Source organism: Lissotriton helveticus, chromosome 1_2, assembly GCF_964261635.1.
Source record: "Lissotriton helveticus chromosome 1_2, aLisHel1.1, whole genome shotgun sequence".
Taxonomy (NCBI): domain Eukaryota; kingdom Metazoa; phylum Chordata; class Amphibia; order Caudata; family Salamandridae; genus Lissotriton; species Lissotriton helveticus.
In genome coordinates, this window is record NC_136058.1 from 298,905,305 (window position 1) to 298,924,311 (window position 19,007).

General features: G+C 46.8%; 1 protein-coding gene across 4 annotated transcripts in view; it reads left to right on the forward strand.

Annotated features, from left to right (window-relative positions):
- Positions 1-19,007, forward strand: part of EIF2B3 (eukaryotic translation initiation factor 2B subunit gamma) — a 635,310-nt gene that overhangs the window by 269,492 nt on the left and 346,811 nt on the right. For all 4 annotated transcript variants that reach the window (XM_078671767.1, XM_078671768.1, XM_078671769.1 and 1 more), the window contains one exon: positions 11,972-12,061. In XM_078671767.1, the coding sequence (XP_078527893.1) occupies positions 11,972-12,061 (90 nt within the window). The remainder of the gene's footprint in view (positions 1-11,971; positions 12,062-19,007) is intronic.

The window sequence follows — 19,007 nt, forward strand, 5'->3', positions numbered from 1 at the left end:
AGAAGATTTTTGGGTCCCATTATCCATCTGTGCCAACTGAGGTCACCCTCCATTCACAAGGATGGGAAAGGGGTCGCCGTTAATCAATGGGATATCTCCCCCCTGGTACCACCACGGCAGCTCCCTTGATTAGGGCTTTATTGCTGAAATCCATAATCACAGGACAGCTTCCCCCAAAATCCTGATCTCTTATGTAAATGTATTCTCCTAATTTATGCTTCTGTTCCCATATATCCTAAAATCTGCTCTTCTTAGTCTGAGCTCTACTACGATCCAGGTTGTTAATCCTTTGGACCGATGCTAGCCATTCCCATAACATTGGAGGGCCATGGACTATCTATCCACTTCATGCACATCTCTCGTCTTCCCAACAGTATGAGCACAAATAGCTGTTTTGTTTTGCTTGCTGTTCATATTAATCATTATTTCATTATTACTTGTAACCCTGAATAGAGCTAGTTATTTGCTTACCTCTATTTCTTGACCCATCACCTCTGTAAGTACCTGTCCCTCATCCAGCCAGTATCTCTGGAGCGGAGGACTTCTGAAACATATGGATATTTGCTCTTTCCCCTCCACATCTAGGGCAACTCTTCACTTCTTGACTGCCCATCTTCGTCAGCCTCTTCGGAGTCCAATATTCTCTGTGTGCCGTAAACAATGTTTTTTTCTGAGAGAAACAGATTTAATTCTATTCCATAAAGCTGACATCGATACTTGCCATATATTTTGTATATCCACCGTCGGCCTGTCCATCCCCCAGATCTCTACGGGCAGTATGAATTCCTCCTCACCAGCAAGCGTCAACATCCAATACCGCTTTGATACTTCTTTCTTTTGCAGCAAGCTTTCTTGTAACTTTTCCTCGAATTATTCCCTGTCCACTCCTTTCCCAGGCTCTTTGCCCAACGTGCCAATTGATAGTATTTGACATACCCTTAGTAATTGTTGTTTAAGTGCCCAGTCAATAAGAGTATTTTCTTTAACCAACTGCCTCCATTTTGTTCCGTCTTCGAACAGGGGGATTAATAATTTATATTTCAAACATTCTGGGGTTCCTGGAGAGTCCCATATTAGAAGCATATGCACTATAATAAGGTATTTTTAAGGTTCGACTAATTTGGTACCATAATTCACAAGCGGCTAACAGTGTCTTCAGGCTAACTTTTTTAAAGTACATTGGGTGTCCAAACTTGTAGAGGACAAAGTTACCTTCCATCTGCACGCCCTTAGTCATTGCTTGAAGGCATGGTGTATAAGCTAGAAGTTCCATAAGAAGTGATCTGACATTCTTGAACTGAAATACCGGAAAGTATTGTTAAAATCTGGGCTGGTAATCCCCCCTGTTCTTTTTATCTACAGAGTTTTTTCCATGCTATTCTTACTCCTTTTGATGCACATATGAAGCTGCTCAACTCTCCCTGTAGTTTTTTGTAACCATTCTAGCTTGAATTCTAATAGTATGGCGTTAAAGATAAACGTACATTTCGGCTGTATTGACATCTTTAAGATGTTTAATCTTCCAATTAGAGTGGAAGACCTCCCCATACTTTTGATAACTTCCTAGTCTTGATTAACATCTTATTAACCCCTTGAACGCTCATGACGAGCTGAGTTCGTCATGAGCCACGGTGCTCGTATGCTCATGACGAGCTGAGCTCGTCATGACCGTTAGAACGCTCGCACACTGGGGAAATTCCCCTGCTGTGCGGACGTTCTACACAAACGGGTGTGATCATGATGAGCACAGCTCGTCATGAGCACACGAGCACCGTGGCTCATGATGAGCTGAGCTCGTCATGAGCCCCGGGGCGCTGTGCGCGCTCCCCCCGCATACAAGGGGTTAAGGTTCAGCTGAGCTATTACATCAGCACGTGCAATCCTAAGTACCTTATCCTGTCTTTCACTCGCTGGTTCCTACTTTGGGTGTTCCATTCCATAATTTCCATTTGTGTTGGTTAACTAGATAACCTGAAATGTTTCCAAACTGGGCCAGGGCGTCTAGAATTATTGGGAGGGAGATTTCTAAGTGACTAGTGAAAACCATTAAATTATCTGCATAGAGGCTACTTTTTTGGGTTTCGCCTGCCGAAGGCTGCGCTCTGCGCAGCTTTTCGGCGCAGGTGAAATCCTTTGTTGACAATAAGGACTTCTGGAACGTCCCCCGGCTCTCATTGGCTAGCTCCATAAATGGAGGCTAGCCATTGAGTGCCGGATCTGTCCGTCAAGGCCGGACCAGATTCGGGGGCGTTCCCGAGATTTTTTCCCAGGGCGGAGTTACGTTTTTTCCCGTTCCCTCCCCTTTCACTGAAAGTCTGTCCATTCCCGCCCCCTCCGTGTGCCTTTCCGCCCCCCCCTCGCTGTCCTGTGCACGTTTCCCGCCGTCCGTGTCCTCTCCCGCCCCCTCCCGCCGTCCGTGTCCTCTCCCACCCCCTCCCGCCGTCCGTGTCCTCTCCCGCCCCCCTCCCGCCGTCCGTGTCCTCTCCCGCCCCCCTCCCGCCGTCCGTGTCCTCTCCCGCCCCCTGTGTCCTCGTAGGTGCTTGTTTCTATCTGCGGGACCCAATACTGCTGCTTTCCCCTGTGCAGGCTTTGCAAGCTGTGTCTGAGCCGCCAGGTCTATTAACAGTTCTCTGCTCACCCGAGGTCGGCTTCTTTGTCCTTTATCCTCCTTACCCCCTCGGGTGCTTGTAGAATTCACCTCCGTTTCGTCTGTGACTTGACCGCCCTCAGAGGACCCGGAAGCACCGGTGCTGCTGCTGCCCCAAGCACCCCGGAGGAGGCTCCGAGACCTACGTCCTCTTCGGAGCTCCAGTGCGGCCTTACTCCACCGCAACAGCCCAAGTGCTGGGAGGATCGCTGCAGTCCGAAAACACATAAGCGACAAAGGGAAAGAAAAACCAGAAACACGAGGCCAGCACGCCCAGGTAAATATATATTTTCTTAGGCGGCGTCACGCACACAGCCAAACGCAACCGCTCTAGCGATAAACGCCACCGAAAAGGCGACAACAAATTTCTCAAAATATTGGGGGGAGAGACCCCTCCGCCCACAACAGCAACCGGTGAGTCAGTAGCTTAGCAACTAGCTTCCGCCATGTTTCCCCCCATTCGCCAACATTTATTAAGACGGCTAACTTTCAATTGCTGGCCTCGCAATGGCGCTGCGTCTCTCCTCCCCCTTTCCCGCCCCCTCCCGCTTGTTTCCTGATGGCGGCACCGGCGCAAACATGGCATTGGAAAGGTACAGTTCTGTGTCAGCTCAGCTGAGCAACACATGGTGATTTTCAGCCCATCTCATCCTCTCCTCGTTGACAGCGCCAGTCCGTGTTTCCGCTGTTGCCGCAGCGCGGCAGTTTAGCCTTTTGACGCCGACGCCGTCCTGGCCGGGAGTGGAGATTTTGGCACCCGGTGGAGGCAGCTGGGGACAGCTAAGAGGCACAGTTGAGGTAACAAGCGGTGGATCTTTGGGGAAGCGCAGCTGAGAGACAGAACCGCTTGTACCAGTGGGGCACAGGGGGGTAGCCTGCAGAGACGGCTCGGTTCTGACCGGGTGCGGTTTGCGATGAGCCCCCGGTGAGCCTCTAAATTTTACTTTTAATTGCAATTAGATTGGCCTGACATCCTGACATATGGTATCCTTTCCTCGCACCCATTAGCTCACTGACCCCATTAGTCCTGCCTCCCACTCCTGCATAGATTCTGGACTTCCGTAAAAGGACTTTGTACCCGAACCTTGCTCAGTGAGACGGACAGGAGAGAGAAGACTCAAGCAAGCGAGAGTGGAAAGGTGTATATGTAACTCTAGGTGTGTGTGTGTGTGTGACTCTGGGTATGTATGTGTAGCTCTGTATGTGTGTGTGCATCTGGGTGTGTGTATGGCTCGGTGTGTGTTTGTAATCAGTGTGTATGTGTGTGGCTCTGGATATATGTGTGTAGCTCTAGGTGTGTATGTGTGTGTGGCTCTGGGGGGTGTGTGTGTGTGGCTCTGGGGGGGGTGTGTGGCTCTGGAGGGGGGGGTGTCTCTAAGTGTGTATGAGTGACTAGAGAGTGCAGAGTGACTAGGGAGTGCAGAGTGACTAGGGAGTGCAGAGTGACTAGGGAGTGCAGAGTGACTAGGGAGTGCAGAGTGACTAGGGAGTGCAGAGTGACTAGGGAGTGCAGTGACTAGGGAGTGCAGAGTGACTAGGGAGTGCAGAGTGACTAGGGAGTGCAGAGGGAGTGACTAGGGAGTGACTAGGGAGTGCAGAGGGAGTGACTAGGGAGTGCAGAGGGAGTGACTAGGGAGTGCAGAGGGAGTGACTAGGGAGTGCAGAGGGAGTGACTAGGGAGTGCAGAGGGAGTGACTAGGGAGTGACTAGGGAGTGACTAGGGAGTGCAGAGTGCTAAGAGGTGCGGAGTTACTAGGGAGTGCTAGGAAGTGCACAGTGCTAAGAGGGGCGGAGTTACTAGGGAAGCTAGGGAGTGCTAGGAAGTGCACAGTGCTAGGGAGTGTAGAGTAACTAGGGAGTGCTATGGAGTTCTAGAGACTGCAGAGATTAAGATAATAACAATGAAAGTGACAATGCCATTTATTTATCTGTTTTCTAAACCAACACATAAATAAAAAATTTGTCATTAACAATGCCAATAGCTCAAACTTTTCCAAAGGCGAAACCATTGCATTGAAAATGCTTGTTTCCAGCATTGTACTCAGAAGAGGTGATGCCTTTGTTAGCCCTAACTGCCCTTGCTAGGTGTTCAATATATAAGTTAAAGAGCAATGGTGACAAGCGTCATCCTCGACGGGTGCCTCTTTTAATATTTATCTTCTCTGTAAGATTGCCATTGACAGGTATCTTGGCAGTTGGGTTCTTATACAGAGATGTCACCGCCTTTGAAAAAGCCTCTCCTAAATCATATTGCTTGATGAGTTTTTGCAAAAAGGGCAGGCTCTGAGCCACTCTTGTCATTTAACCAAGCCCTTGCTGATGCCGTTCTGGCTACATGGTCTAAAACATGTTTGTACTGATCTATCACTTAAGCTGTAGCTAAGCGACATAGACAGGCTCCCAATGTCCCAGACTTCCTAACCACTCCGGACAGCTTGAGTATTGAGGCCTCAACAAGCAAGGTCCATCTCAATTTCTTTCCGAGTATTTCCTTCGGCTAGTCTATTAATGTAGTTTGTCTTTTGGGTAGGTACACTCATGCATTATGGGATATAGCCAGCAACATCTTACCGGCTTTCCGCGAGGACCTCAGGACCTTATTAGCCCAAATTCTACATGATGGTCAGGATCCAGTCAAGTATGTGCTCTAGGCTGGCCGTAACACTATATTATGCATTGGCAGAGCTGTTGGCTCCAGCATTGTTGTCAGAAGGCATGCCTAGATGAGATCAACTGGGTTTCTATGTAGACGTGAAGCATCCCTAGTGAACATGCCCCTTGATAGCTCAGGCTGTTTGGAGAAAAGACGGATTCAGAGCTGAAATGAGTCAAGGACACCCATGCCACAGCACAGTCTCTGGAACTACCAGCTGAATAATTTCCCCACCAATATAGAAAATTCAGAGGCTACTCCACAGAGCTACTTTACAGACACCAGCCTTCCCACCCTGCACTGCAACAGTGGAAACAGTCCATTCGAGGCTCTAGACGTGGCACCAGTAGAAGCCGTTCAAACCAGCAGGGGCAGCAATCCTCAAATGTATCCTCCCGTACTGCAGCAGCTACCAAGCACTTTAGTTTACTCTCTCAGACTCAAGCCTGGCCAGCAAGCGCCAGAATATGTAATTTCCTCCCTGCCTGGGTATCGACATGAGACAGCTAGGTCTTCAAACTTGTTACAAGGGGCTGTGCCCTACTCTCCTTCTCTTCCTGACGCCAACTTTCGGAGGAGCACTTTGCAATCCTGATGCAGGAGGTCGACCTTCTGTTGTCCAAGGGTGCCATCGAGCAAAATGATTCATGCTGCTCATGTTACCTCCTCGTTCCAAAGATCCTCCACCAACTGAATGACTTTCTGGGGAAGGACAGGTTCAAAACCCTCCCTCTGACTCGGATCCTATCAGCCTGTCCACAGGAGTATGGAAGGCGTCCTTGGTCTTAACAACATGTGTATAGGCCCGCCCTGCAGCCTGTAGTCAATCATTACCTATGGTTCACCGTAGGTTCGTAACTCTTTCAGTTTACTGTGCTCCCCTTCAGCCTCACTTCAGTGCCTCTGGTGTTCACAAAAGTGATGGTAGTGATCGCTGCCCATCTCCAGAGGACAGGAGGACGTGTATTCCCGTACCTCGATGGGTATGTGGAGTATGCGGGCTTATTGTCGACAGTCGAAGCCCACCTCTGGGCGATGGCCAAACTCCTGACATCATTGCGCTCCACCATCAATGAACTGAAGTCACACCTGCACCCCTCTAAGAGACTTCCACTCATTGGTGGAGTTCTGGACACAGTGGCGTTCAAGGCTTCTCTTCCGCAGTAGAGTGTATGAGCCATTCAGGCTTTTCCCGGGGCCGAGGCAATACGGGGAAGCTTGCAAACATCTCTACTTTAGCTCAGGCCTCTGCTAAGGTTGCATCTTTCCACACGCCTCGTCAAAGGGATGATCTAGGTAAATGAAGTGGAAAATGTTTTTATTCTTCACATTTTCAGAACTTTCCCAACAGCTGATATGCATATAAAATCTGCTTCGTTTAATTTTAGAACAAGATATTGTATTTTGTGGTTTGTGTTTCCGCCCTAAATTTCTGTAAATTCGGATGAATAAAAAAAAACTGTGATGCAAGTCCACAACCAAAAAAACCCCCCACAAAAAACGAAGCAGGAGGGCCCCGAATGAGAAGAGGGGGCAGGCCTCGAGGCGTGAGAAGAGGGACAGGATCAGCGCTCGGCCACTGCATTGTTCCCCACACTGTTTATTGCGGCTTGGCCAGGCTTCTGGGCGTGGGGCCCTTCGAGTAAACGCGGTCTCCGCGCTGTATCATTATGTTTTACATTCCATTCTGTTCGCCCAGAATACTTTCCCCTCGTGCTGAGTGGGCAGGGACCACCCAGTGGTTGAGGTCAGTGCTGGGCCTCTGCCAGTCCGTATGGACTTCTCGCTTCCACGCGCGTCTCTGCACAGCTTCACACTCGCCCCCTGCCTGGCCAGGGTGGTAGAGCCAGGGGCAGTGCAGCAGGTGCAGTGGCACCGGTGCCACGGGGCCGGAGGGGCGCACTGCACCACATGTATATAGGAGGGTCAGGGGGGCTGGTTTCCTTGCTTTCGTTAGTGCCACTGGAGAGGGGCGTGAGTGCAGGTAACTGCCTGGACCTGACATGGCTGTAGGGAGCGGCTCAGCCAGACATGCCTGACTGACTGTCCACCTCAGGGTCCAGAGAGCAGTGTCAGCCTTCTGGCATTGTCCTTCTCCTTGCCTCTTTCAAGAGGTAATCTGTGGTTAGTCAAAATCTGATTTGTTTAAATAAATATTTGAGAATTGCTACCAGGATCTCTAAAAAATCGACTTCAAAGTTCTATGGACCAGTGGTATTAACATTAGGAATACCAATTTCCCAAATGTGATTATCTCCGAATCGCAATTAGGAACTCAGTGTTCCTAATGTATGAAACTTTTTTATTTCCAAATAGTGATTCCTGGTAGGTCAGAAATCCACCTACCTCATGAATATTAATTAGGTAGGTCGCAATATGCGACCCGTTAGGAATCGCTGCCATCTCAGAGATGATGTAGTCTGCAGCTTGCTTTCCTTAAAGGAAAATGGGATGCGTTTAAAAAATGAAAAATTAAACTTTAACGTTTAGTTTTCTAAAAGTAGTCAATGGTCTGTGGGACCACTGCCTATTCTTAAAAATATTTTTTACAAACATTTGCAAAGGTGAAAGGTTTCCAGGGACCCATCAAATTTGCTTAACCCCTTCGACGCTCATGACGAGCTGGGCTCGTCATGCAGTAGCCTCCTGCTACGCTGATGACGAGCCCAGCTCGTCATGTAAAGTGGTATATGTGGGATCCCAGCACAGGAGAAAAATCCCCATAGCATTCAAGGTGTTAAAGGATGCCACCAAATTTGGATTTGTGGTAAAATAATGTTTTGCGACTGGAATTCAGTCGCAAAACATTAATACATATCATTCTGATTCAATATTTGGCAGGAAAACCCTAGACACGCCCCTTCAAATACTGAATCGCAAATACAAATAGGTAATAAGTTACTGAATTGCATTTTGCCTTTTGTTCAGTTGAGAAAGCATTTCTGCGGTTGCAAATGGCCTGATTCGTGGGCCGTTTGCGACCGAAAAAAATGCTTTGTACATTTGGCCCTAGGTGTTTTGTCTGAGTGAACTCTAAGAGCCAAATGTGCAAACATTAGGAATACCAATTTCCTAGTTGCAATTATTTTGGAATCACAATTAGGAAATCAGTATTCTTAATGGATGAATTTTGTGTATTCCCAAATAGCGATTACTAGTAGGTCACAAATCCACCCACCTCATAAATATTAATGAGGTAGGTCACAATTTGCGACCTATTAAGAATTGCCGCCGTCACAGGGATGGTGGCCTGCTGGGGTCAGCAGACCACCATGTCTGTGATTGCTTTTTAATAAAGCAATTATTTTTTCAGATGCAGCCCATTTTTACCAAGGGGACCTCTTCCCATTTGTGAATGGATTTCAACCACTTTTAAACTGGTGGTAAAGTATACTGCTTTGTGACCGGAATTCGGTTGCAAAACAGTAATACATTCCTTACCGATTCGGTATTTGGAAGGGACGCCCTAAACATGCACCTTCCAAATACCAAATCGCAAATGCAAATTGCGCTTTAGTAACAAGTTACTGAGTTGCATTTTGTAAATGTTGTACATTTGAAAAAGCATTTTTGCGAATCGGGCTGGTTGAAATGCTTGAACATTTGGCCCTACATACCTTTTACTCCCAGTTGTCACCAAAATAGCTTTCGCAGGGCTGTAAGAGATATTCTGGTGCTGTCCAGCCAGGCTTTTTCATACACAGGTGCATTCATTTGGTGTGTCTTTTCCTTCATGGGTGTTCATCATTCTTCCATTGTGGAAAATGTAGCAAGCATAGCGTACACAGAATTTAACCACAAACAGCGCATCCTGCTTAAGGGAAATGCACTAAGAAGTTAAAAAATGCTACACCTTATCAACAAGTGCAGCAACACATTTCATGGGCAAAACACTGAAAGCAGGGAAGTCTTCAAATTATCAAAAATCAAAGGCACATGAAATAGAAAGCACACTAAAAATTCAAGGCACAATCAAAATCAAAAGCTTGCTCAAAATCAGAGGCAAGGCTCAAAATCAAAGGTACACTCAAAATCCAAACTACACTCAAAATCAAAATCCACAGAACACTCAAAACCAAAGGTACGCTCAAAATTAAAGGCACTTGAAATCCAACGTACACTCAAAATCACAATCCAAAGCACACTCAAAATCAAAGGCACCTTCAAAATCAAAGGCACACTCAAAATCAAAAGCACACTCGAAATCTAAAGCACGCTCAAAATCCAAGGCACAATCAAAATCCAAGGCACACTCAAAATCCAAGGCACACTCAAAATCCAAGGCACACCCAAAATCCAAGGTTCACTCAAAAGCCAAAGCACACTCAAAAGCCAAAGCATACTCAAAATCTGAAGCACACCCAAAATGCGAAGCACACCCAAAATCCAAGGCACACCCAAAATCCAAGGCACACCTAAAAGCCAAGGCACACCTAAAATCCAAGGCACCCCCAAAATCCAAGGCACCCCCAAAATCCAAGGTTCACTCAAAACCGAAAGCACGCTCAAAAGCCAAAGCATACTCAAAATCTGAAGCACACTCAAAATCCGAAGCACACTCAAAATCCAAGGCACACTCAAAATCCAAGGCACACCTAAAATCCAAGGCACACCTAAAATCCAATGTTCACTCAAAACCCACAGCACACTCAAAAGGCAAAGCACACTCAAAGTCAAAGGCACGCTCATAAATTCATTTGGCTAGAATTTAATTTTGTTCAGATATAATAGTTTTTAACAGGATTAGTGAAAAAACGAACACTGAGAGGGGGATAAGTTTGAAAATAAGCTGGTATGGGTTAGTTTTACACTTAAGGAAATGGTCTAGGGGAGAGGTTTAGCACTGAGTGGAAGTTAGGGTTAGCGTTGTGATTGAGGAAAAGGTCTGGTTATGTGTAAAAATTATCAGGGCGAGTGATAAGAGTTAGGATTCTGGTTATGGTTAGGTCATCTAGAGACGTTTTTTTGAGAGTCAAACACAGCATTCGCCTGGGTGGGCTGGGGGCTAGAGAGCGGGGTCTCACCCCGTGGAAAGGTAGGCATCCCACCATCTGACTGACCAACTTACTGATTTGTTTAACTGAACAGTTCAGTGAATAACAGTAACATTTCGACTACAAAAGCTGTATACTGAAACATAAGGGTACTTGTATCTGTGTCCGTTTGGGTGGCAATATTTAGAAAGATGGCAGATAGGATTGATGGTAAGTGCCCACAGTACCATCCTGACCTACCCTGTCCCTGGGGTCCTTGCCTGTGCTTGCAAATGGCCACACATCAGAACACAGGCAAATCTTGATGGTGATCCTGATTAGACCTCCAAACTTAAGAGTACTACAATGTTAAAAATCAATACAGTTCTCCCCCCCCATCAACAATTATGTGGGTGCATACTCTTTTATTTTGTTTTATGAAGTGTGGCTGAACATAGCATGACCCCTTTAACTTGACACCCTTATTTGAAGGGTTCCGCTTTTACTTTCTGGGAGAAATAAAGACAAAAGCTCTATTGTGACGCCCTCCTTACCGACTGCCCCAGGAAGTTAATGAATTTCAGGGGTTGGTACTCGGAATGTATAACCTGCCCACCACTTCTATCACTGATCTTATGTCTGGTTTTCAGGAGCCTGCGGCTGGACCCACCACCCCTGCGTGGATAGACGGGCCAGGGGTGGCAGCATTGGGTGAAGACCCTCTAATGTTGCGCACTGAAATTCAAATTCAAAAATAGCTTTATTCGATTTCAATTAAAAAAATCATAAAAGCACAGGTGAAATACAATAAAATAGTGATAATTAGTCGTCAATAAACATTAAGAGCTCATGTGGAAACAGGGCTAGAAATGAATGCCGTTCAGTTAAAAATTCAATTCATTGTCAATCTGCATCTCATTATACTTTTTATAAACATAGATACTATATACATGGTCGTCTCATCTTCCAACACTTGAAGTCTCAATAGAGCAGGTCTACATTGTCTCAAGCCCCACTTCTTCAACAAGGAAATTAAATACTTTTTCCTGTGCAAGGAGTACAATTTGCAAAACAAGATACAATGAATCATTGATTGTTGAGAGATATCATCGCAGGGACACAAAGTCAAGGTTTTAGACCAGTTATTGGCCTCGGGGAATGTAAGTAATCTGAAAAAACTGCCCCCCCTAAAACGAGTTAGTAGCATCCGGGTATAGCTACTCTGAGTGAGAATTAAATATTGCCGAATGCCCTGACCCTGCAAGATTAGTTGATTCTCCATAACAGGAATCTTATTGCCCTCTAACTGCCATCGTTTATTCTCTAAAAAGAGAAGGCAAATTTCTTTCAACTTTTTTCTTGATATTGTTACTAGACAAGTCGGGCATTCAACATATTCAGGGTGTCCAATATCTCGTAGGAAGCCTTTAACATATATAAACCAATCGATTTTTGAGCCCCCCCCTGCAGTTTCAAACAATCCTTAATTATGTCCCTATTAAATTCAGTCTCTTCAGAGGTCCAAACCTTGTGCCACAACAGAATAGGACTCACTTTGATGATATCCGTAACGTAAGCTAGACCTAATTCTTTGTGGCATACATATGTGGAGGTGGACTCAGGGACAGCTAGTAGATATCGGAGGAAAGCATTTTCACACCGTGCGCACTCAATTCTTTGTGTTTTCCATCGTTGCAGGCATCCCAGGATCCACATCCGGACAGATCTGGTGGACGCCCACCTGTACTGCCTGAAGAAATACGTGGTGGACTTCCTGGTGGAGAACGGGTGAGTCAGGGCGGGTGGGTGGCCAACGGGTGGCACCTGCTCTGTGCCTCCCAGTTGGACGGGCTCCACACACTGGTGACATTTTAATGGTAAATGTACATTACACCACCTGTTTGAAGGCGCTATAAAAACTGTAGATGGTCACTAAGAATAGTATAGTACTGCACCCCCAAGGTAGTAAATCTGTCTCTCTTCCCTTGCTCTCCTCTCCTCCGTCAGTCTATCTATCTCCCTCTGTCTATAAAACAAAAGGTTATATATGGAATGCTTGGATTCATCTCAGCCACCGGTGTTTATTCTAGGACGCATTCCAGTCCTTCGTTTTTAGCTTGTTTGCAACATTAAAGAGACCAACCACGCACAAAGCAGTCTTCGTCCCACCTCCAAACAGGATACTCCGGGTCAAACCGCATGTCATGAGCCTTTTGATCTTGTGAAAGTTCAGTGGAAAGGAGTTATATTTTTAAAACTACAGCATTGGCCATCCTCATGTATTGTATTCTGGCACTTGTATAATGCTTACCCCCTGTGTAGGGCGCTGAATTGTTTATCAACAAGGGTAGCAAACGACACTGCCTGGGTTTGTGGTAGGAAGTCTTTATTTTTGCTTTAAGCCTCTTTGGTAAGTGTTTCCATATTGTGCGTGATGATGACCACTGTGGTGCGGTTAGCTGTGTTATGGGACGCAGCGCTGGGTGTTGTGATGGATGAGGAAGTGTGCGTTACAGGCAAGCTTTTTGGTCATTTGTGATATGCTGGGAGCCCCGTAGGTCCCTTTATAGTGTTTGTAGTTTTCTTTTACTTTCTTAATCCGAGTTCCTATGCTGGTTATGTCAGGAGGTTATCCACTCTGGGATCTAATCGATTCCCAAGAGGTAGCAGGTTTGAAGAAAGAGGGTGGGGGAACCAGAGAGATGCCTGGATTAAATGTTACCTTCCTACTTTATAAAATTGCCTTTGTGACCAGTCCTATCAGGAGAATTCAGCTGGATGCCAATGTTATAAGCATGCTCAGGATTTGTGACTATTTGGAGTCTGCAGTGTGAACTATGTTACAGTCTTCCAGTGATCAACACTTTGTGGAAGATGTCTTTGGTCTTCGCAGTTTAAGAAATTGGTTTATTTGTTGAGAGGAGTGGAAGCGCCACTCTGGCAAAAACCACAATTCTTGTCAGGGTAAACAAAAGTCACTAAATTAACCTGTGCTTAACCCTCTGGTAGCTTGGCACAAAAGCAGTAAAGATTAATTTAGAGGCAATGTGTAAAGTATTTATGCAGCACACAAACAGTAGTTTAAGTCAAAACACAACACAAGAAAATCTCTATCCAATTTAGAAAAATAGAGACATTTTAACTAAGAAAATGATACCAGAACAAACAAAAATCCAATCTGTACAACCAGAGGTACTTAATTTGAAAGTATTTAGCGAAAAAAAGCACCCAAAAGCACAAAACGCCACTCACATTATCTGGTTGCTCTAGACCAGGGGAAAGTCACAAGTTAGAGTTGACTGCGATGGAGCGTGAGTCTGATCTAAAGAGTCACCTTTTCAAGTCCAGTGCAAAAAGTTCCACTTGTATTAGAGGAGGCCGCAAGGAGGAGGCTTTGGGTGCGAAGAGCAGGTCGATCATCGTGGATGATTGTTGCTGTATCATGATCTGATAGTCGTCGCTGGAGCTTTGTGTTGGTGGTTGGTACAGGCTGTCGTTGCTGTAGCGCCAAGTGCTGGTCTCCCTTTTCAGGTCATTATGAACGGTTGATTCGACATAAAGACCAGGTCTTACTGGAGTTTTGCGTTCGCAGTCGTTGCGGCCGGCAGAGTTTTGGCACAAATCAGCTAGTTTTTGGTTGTGAGGAAACCAAACCTCAGGATTTTCATGTTTTCTTATTGGAGGAACTTCCACTGATGCCAGCCAAGTGTCCAGCGTCTGGGGGCACCACCTGGGGATCAGGACTCACTCCAGCAGAGGCAAACAGCAGGGCTCAGGAAGGTCCAGGCAGTTCCATGTGCAGCTGGTCCCTGTGGCTCACATAGGAGGCCAGCCGACTTGCCCTCGGAGTCGCTCTGGGTAGCCTGGGAGTAAGGCAAGAAGGTCCAGTCTTTATTTTTCAGACAAAACTGCAGTCTTTCAAACACAAGGGCAGTCCTCTGAGATGCCCCCGCCCACGTTCAGGACCCTCTGGCAGCAGAATCTTCCACAGGTCCAGGAATGTTCTGAAGAGTGGCTTTACGGGTCCATTATTTATACGTGTTGCCAGCCTTTGTGTTGGAGGGAATCCCTATCCTACACCTAACTCTGGTTCTGGAAAGTTCTTCTCCTTTCCCTAGACAACCCTCCAAACTGTCGGGGTGACAAAAGACAAGGCAGGCCTTGTGTCTGGTTTCTTTGTGTGTGCTGTAGGCAAGTCCCTCCCAGCTACCCTGCAGGGTGACTCATCCGGTCCGCACCTAAGCCCCTTTTGTCTGACTGTATGGAAGTAATACATAAACCTCAACAGCACAGTCATGTGACCCAGGACACTGGCAAAAGGCACAGATGGTTGGGACAAGAAAATGCCACTTTTTTTCAAAAGTGGCATTTCCAGAATAGTGATTTGTAATCCAACTTCACTATTGAAGTGGATTTTAATTTACAATTCATTTGTGTGTACGCAGCATATCTCTATCTGCTTCCAATCTAAAGTTAGCATGCACTAAAGGAAATAAGGTAACCCAGTATTAGACAATGGGAGAGATAGTCTTTACTACAGTGAAAAACAACCGTAGGGGTTTTTCACTGTCAGGATATGTAAAACTTCATGTATCCTACTTTTAAAATATAGCGCCCCCTGCCCTATGAGCCTTTAAGGCCTACCTTAGGGATTAATCATAATTATTAAAAATGAAGGTTTAAAGGTTTATTTTGCCAGGTTGAAATGGCAGTTTAAAACTGCACTTCAGGGTGCAATGGCAGGTTTTCCAACATGTTTTTAAAGTGTTACTTTAGTGGGTGGCACAATGAGTGTTGCAGGCCCACTATCAGTATTTCATTTACAGGACCTGGAAACATGTAGTACCATGTACTAGGGACTTATAACTAAATTATATATGCCAATTAGGTGTAGGCCAATTTTACCATGTTTGAAGGAGAGAACACAAGCATATTAGTAGTGGTAAAGTGCAGAGAACCAACTAAAACAAATTCAGCAAACTGAAGGAATGCGGACAAAAACTTGGAAGGAATACCACACCAAGGATGTTGTGTCTAGCAGTGGTCTATCTGGGTAGTATTGAGTGGTTAGTTGAGCAGTCCTTGCATAACCTGTATCGTTGCTCTCAACTTTGCTGCAAGATTCCACAGGCCATGCCATATAGTGCATGCCTGCCTCAATGACTCATAAGGGATCAGATAATGAGTTGGCATATCACATCATTTATATATGATTATCTCAGATTAAGAGATGAAGCACAGTGAGAGAGGCTGGGGCTGCATCCTCCATCTTGAGGTTAGAGGTCAGATGTAAGGAAGCAATTTGCTATGTCTATGATGTTTGAGTATTGGGGCTATGGCTGGCATCCTCCATCTTCACAGAGAGTTGTGATTTATAATAAATCCTCAAAATCTTCACTTTCGGAAAAAAAACATTTTTTAAAAAGCGCCTGTGAAAGTAAAAAAAGTTAATAATCAAGATTCTCAGCACACTCGTCCAGAGGGCTGAGTCTCACCAAGAGCAGGCAGTTGTTTTTTGGGCCCAGGTCTCCTACCAAAAATAGAAGTTCTTTTTGTTGCAGGATTGCTGGATGTGATGTTTCAGCCCATCACCCATCCATCCACGATGGGGTCAGCTTTGTTAGACAATTAATTATTATGTAATGGGGACCCATCACCCACCCTCCTCCCCCAAATGTGGCAGAAGGGAAGTAGTTGTTTTTTACTTGAAACAGAAATAACTCTATTCTTGCAATCCTGTTGATTTAGGCAGCGGGCTACTCCTGGTAGGCAATGCTGCGTCCATCTTGGTGTGGAAACGATGGATTTTACCTGGTAAACTCCAGCTCCCTGGAAGAGGTGATTTACCAGGAAACCTCGGAAGACTGCACAGTGTTCACAAATGCATGCCTCGAGGTGCTTCTGGAGGCAGGGACTGTCGCAGTGTTTGGAAGGCTGCACAGTGTTTACAAAGGTAATGCCTCGAGGTGCTGCTGGAGGGAGGGACTGTCACAGTGTTAGGAAGGCTGCACAGTGTCGACAAAGGCATTCCTAGAGATGCTGCTATAGGTACTGACTTACTCAGTATGAAGAGGCTGCACAGTGTTTACAAAGGCATGCCTCGAGATGCTGCTGGGGGGACTGACACAGTGTTAGGGCTAGGAAGGTGATCAAAACATACTCATTTGTGTCATTAATAACATGATGTAATTGGAGTCAGAAGCCACTCAATCATTTTCTCTGATTTGGGTTCCACGCTGTGCCATGTGTTGTACTGTATTGTCACGGTCAGACCAATGTATGGATTGTATAGCGTCAACCAAGCTGTAGAGCCAGAGTCCTGTGATGCAATTTCCACTGAGGTCATCAGTGTGCTAACCAGTGGTATTGAAACCTGAATAAAGCTGCCTCTGGCGAGAGCCTGTTGGCGGGTATGGGCCTTCTCTTCCAGTTGTCCAATGGTTTTTCCTTATGTGGAAATACAGGTAGAGCGCTGGTGGAGTATATGCATCGCACCTGATATCGATACTGCAGTAATTTGGGGTAGTCTCCGAGATTCCTGCTCTGAGCGAATTTGGTGGGCACACCCCTGCAGTCGCAAAGCTAGGATTTTCACGTCACACGTATTCATGCATTAACTCGAGCCTTTTTTTGAAGTTTAAAAAAAAGTTTTTTAAGTGGAAAAACTTACGGCCTTATTGAAAAACTATCCCAGATGTTCAGGGAAACTTTTCCGTAGAACGACCATTCACTCCTACAAGAGTCTGTCCTACAACACAGCTGTAGTGTCCAGGGGCCACAAACCACGCAGACACTGGGCTAGGTTACGGAGTTCTTTATTACACCGTCTTACTCCTTTCATGCCCGCATATAATCTGCCCTCTTCCCGTCTAGGCTCCTCCTATTCCGCCATTCCATCCCACGGGACGACGTGGACGGGCAGGTCCTAGTGCCGAGCATTTCTCACTACATTACACCTCCCCCTTTCTTGACAAATGAAATAACCATAGCTTACTTATAACTTGATAACATATAAAGCATAAAACATAGTTACAGTTCTTCAATCAGACGAATCGGCCTGCGAATGGTTCGTCGTGGCCACAGATGTGTATCCGGAATGCCGGATTCTTCTCTATCTGTACTTATTGATGTTGGCCGGTCACCTACAAGCGTCCCATTATTTCTTGTTTCTCCACGAATAGGACTGATCAACATCTCTTTGACTTTGGGGCTACACTTCTGAAAGTGCAACACATTTCGAGTAATTCTTTTGTCATCAAACTCTGCAGTAATCATAGTTCCTGTTGGACTTGGCCCTTCTGGCAGGTTCACCCCTGAACTTTTTGCTTTTTATATGTGACCTGGTGATGGTGATTCTTGGTTTCTGCGCACTTTCACTGTGTCCCAGTGGAAAGTGCATGCGCACTCTGAGTGCGTGTGGTGAGATAGGCCTGCCCTCCCATAGGAATGCATGGGGAATGTATGTATCCCTGGTAGTTCCTGATGTGTGGAGTGTGCAGGCTCGAGTCTAGTATGTGCGGACTCGTGTGATTGAATGCTGCGCAATGATGTGTGCAGCGTGTTTGTCTCTAATATGGAAGTGCCACTTCTAGAAGTGTGCCTGTCTGTGCAGTGAATGTGCTGGCGTGTGATTGGCTGGAGCTGGCTGGTGAGCCTGGCTCCAGGAGTCTGGATGGGTCTGCCCCGGTGGTGAGTGTTGAGATCAGCATGTGTGATGTGAGGGAGTGGTGCACCTGGGACCTGAATAGGGCTGGGTTTCCCCACACAATGCTGGCTCCGCCCCCTGTGGTGCGTCTAATGTCCCTAGCCTGGCCAGTGAAAGGAAAGGGTGGTTGAGCACATCAGTGCTCCAAAACCAGCTGCGACTCGTTTTTCCCCCACCCTGCACCCTGAGACAAAGGAATTCACTGTATAAAAAGGGGCTGTGTCCCCTTACAAAATGTTCTTGTTTCTGACTGGAATCTACCAGGGGCGTGCTGCTGCTTGGGCCCAGGGGAAGACTTGCCTCCCTGGGCCCTGCCCAGTCCCTGGGTGCCCCAGATGCTGGAAGACTTCTTGGGGACCCCCCTGCCTGGTCTGGAATGACTATGGGATTTTTCCTTGCCCCAGGATTCTTTCTTTTTCCTGGGTCCTTTTACTCGCCCTCTTCACCTATGGGGGCTGTGTTCCTGGGACCCTTCTTGCCGGAGGGGTGATTACTGGGGCCTTTGGTGCTTTCTGTGCCCCCAAGTGCCTCATGAGCGCTTTATTTCTATCTCTGGGCAGAGCGCTGGCATTTTCCCCGTGGGAAGCGCTCCTGCCCTTCTTGCGCCCCTCGCAGGAGCCCACCCTGCATTAAGCTGGTTATTTGAATAGACCCCGCTTATTTTTATTTTTATTCCACGACGGGTGCCCACCCCGCATCTGGTGTTCGCTTTTTACTCTCCCCCGCCGCCGAGATTGCCGCTGCAGCCCCGCCGCAGGCAAGCTTGCCTGTGACGTGGGCGGGGCCGCGGCCGGAACAGAAGCAGGGGAGCAACAAACATGGCGGCAGTAGCAGGGCTCCCGCGTGAGGGGGAGAGCCCTGCGAGTGCGCAGTAAAGCCCCGGGTCCCAGGAGGGGGCTCGGGTGAAGAGGCAGTACGGCAAACTTTCCCAGCGAGGCTCCAATGAGGGAGGAGGAGCACCGCATGCTGCCCCGGGGAAGCTCTGCGTGTCCTAAGCAGCCAGGACAAGAGAGGAGCCGCCCCGTGACC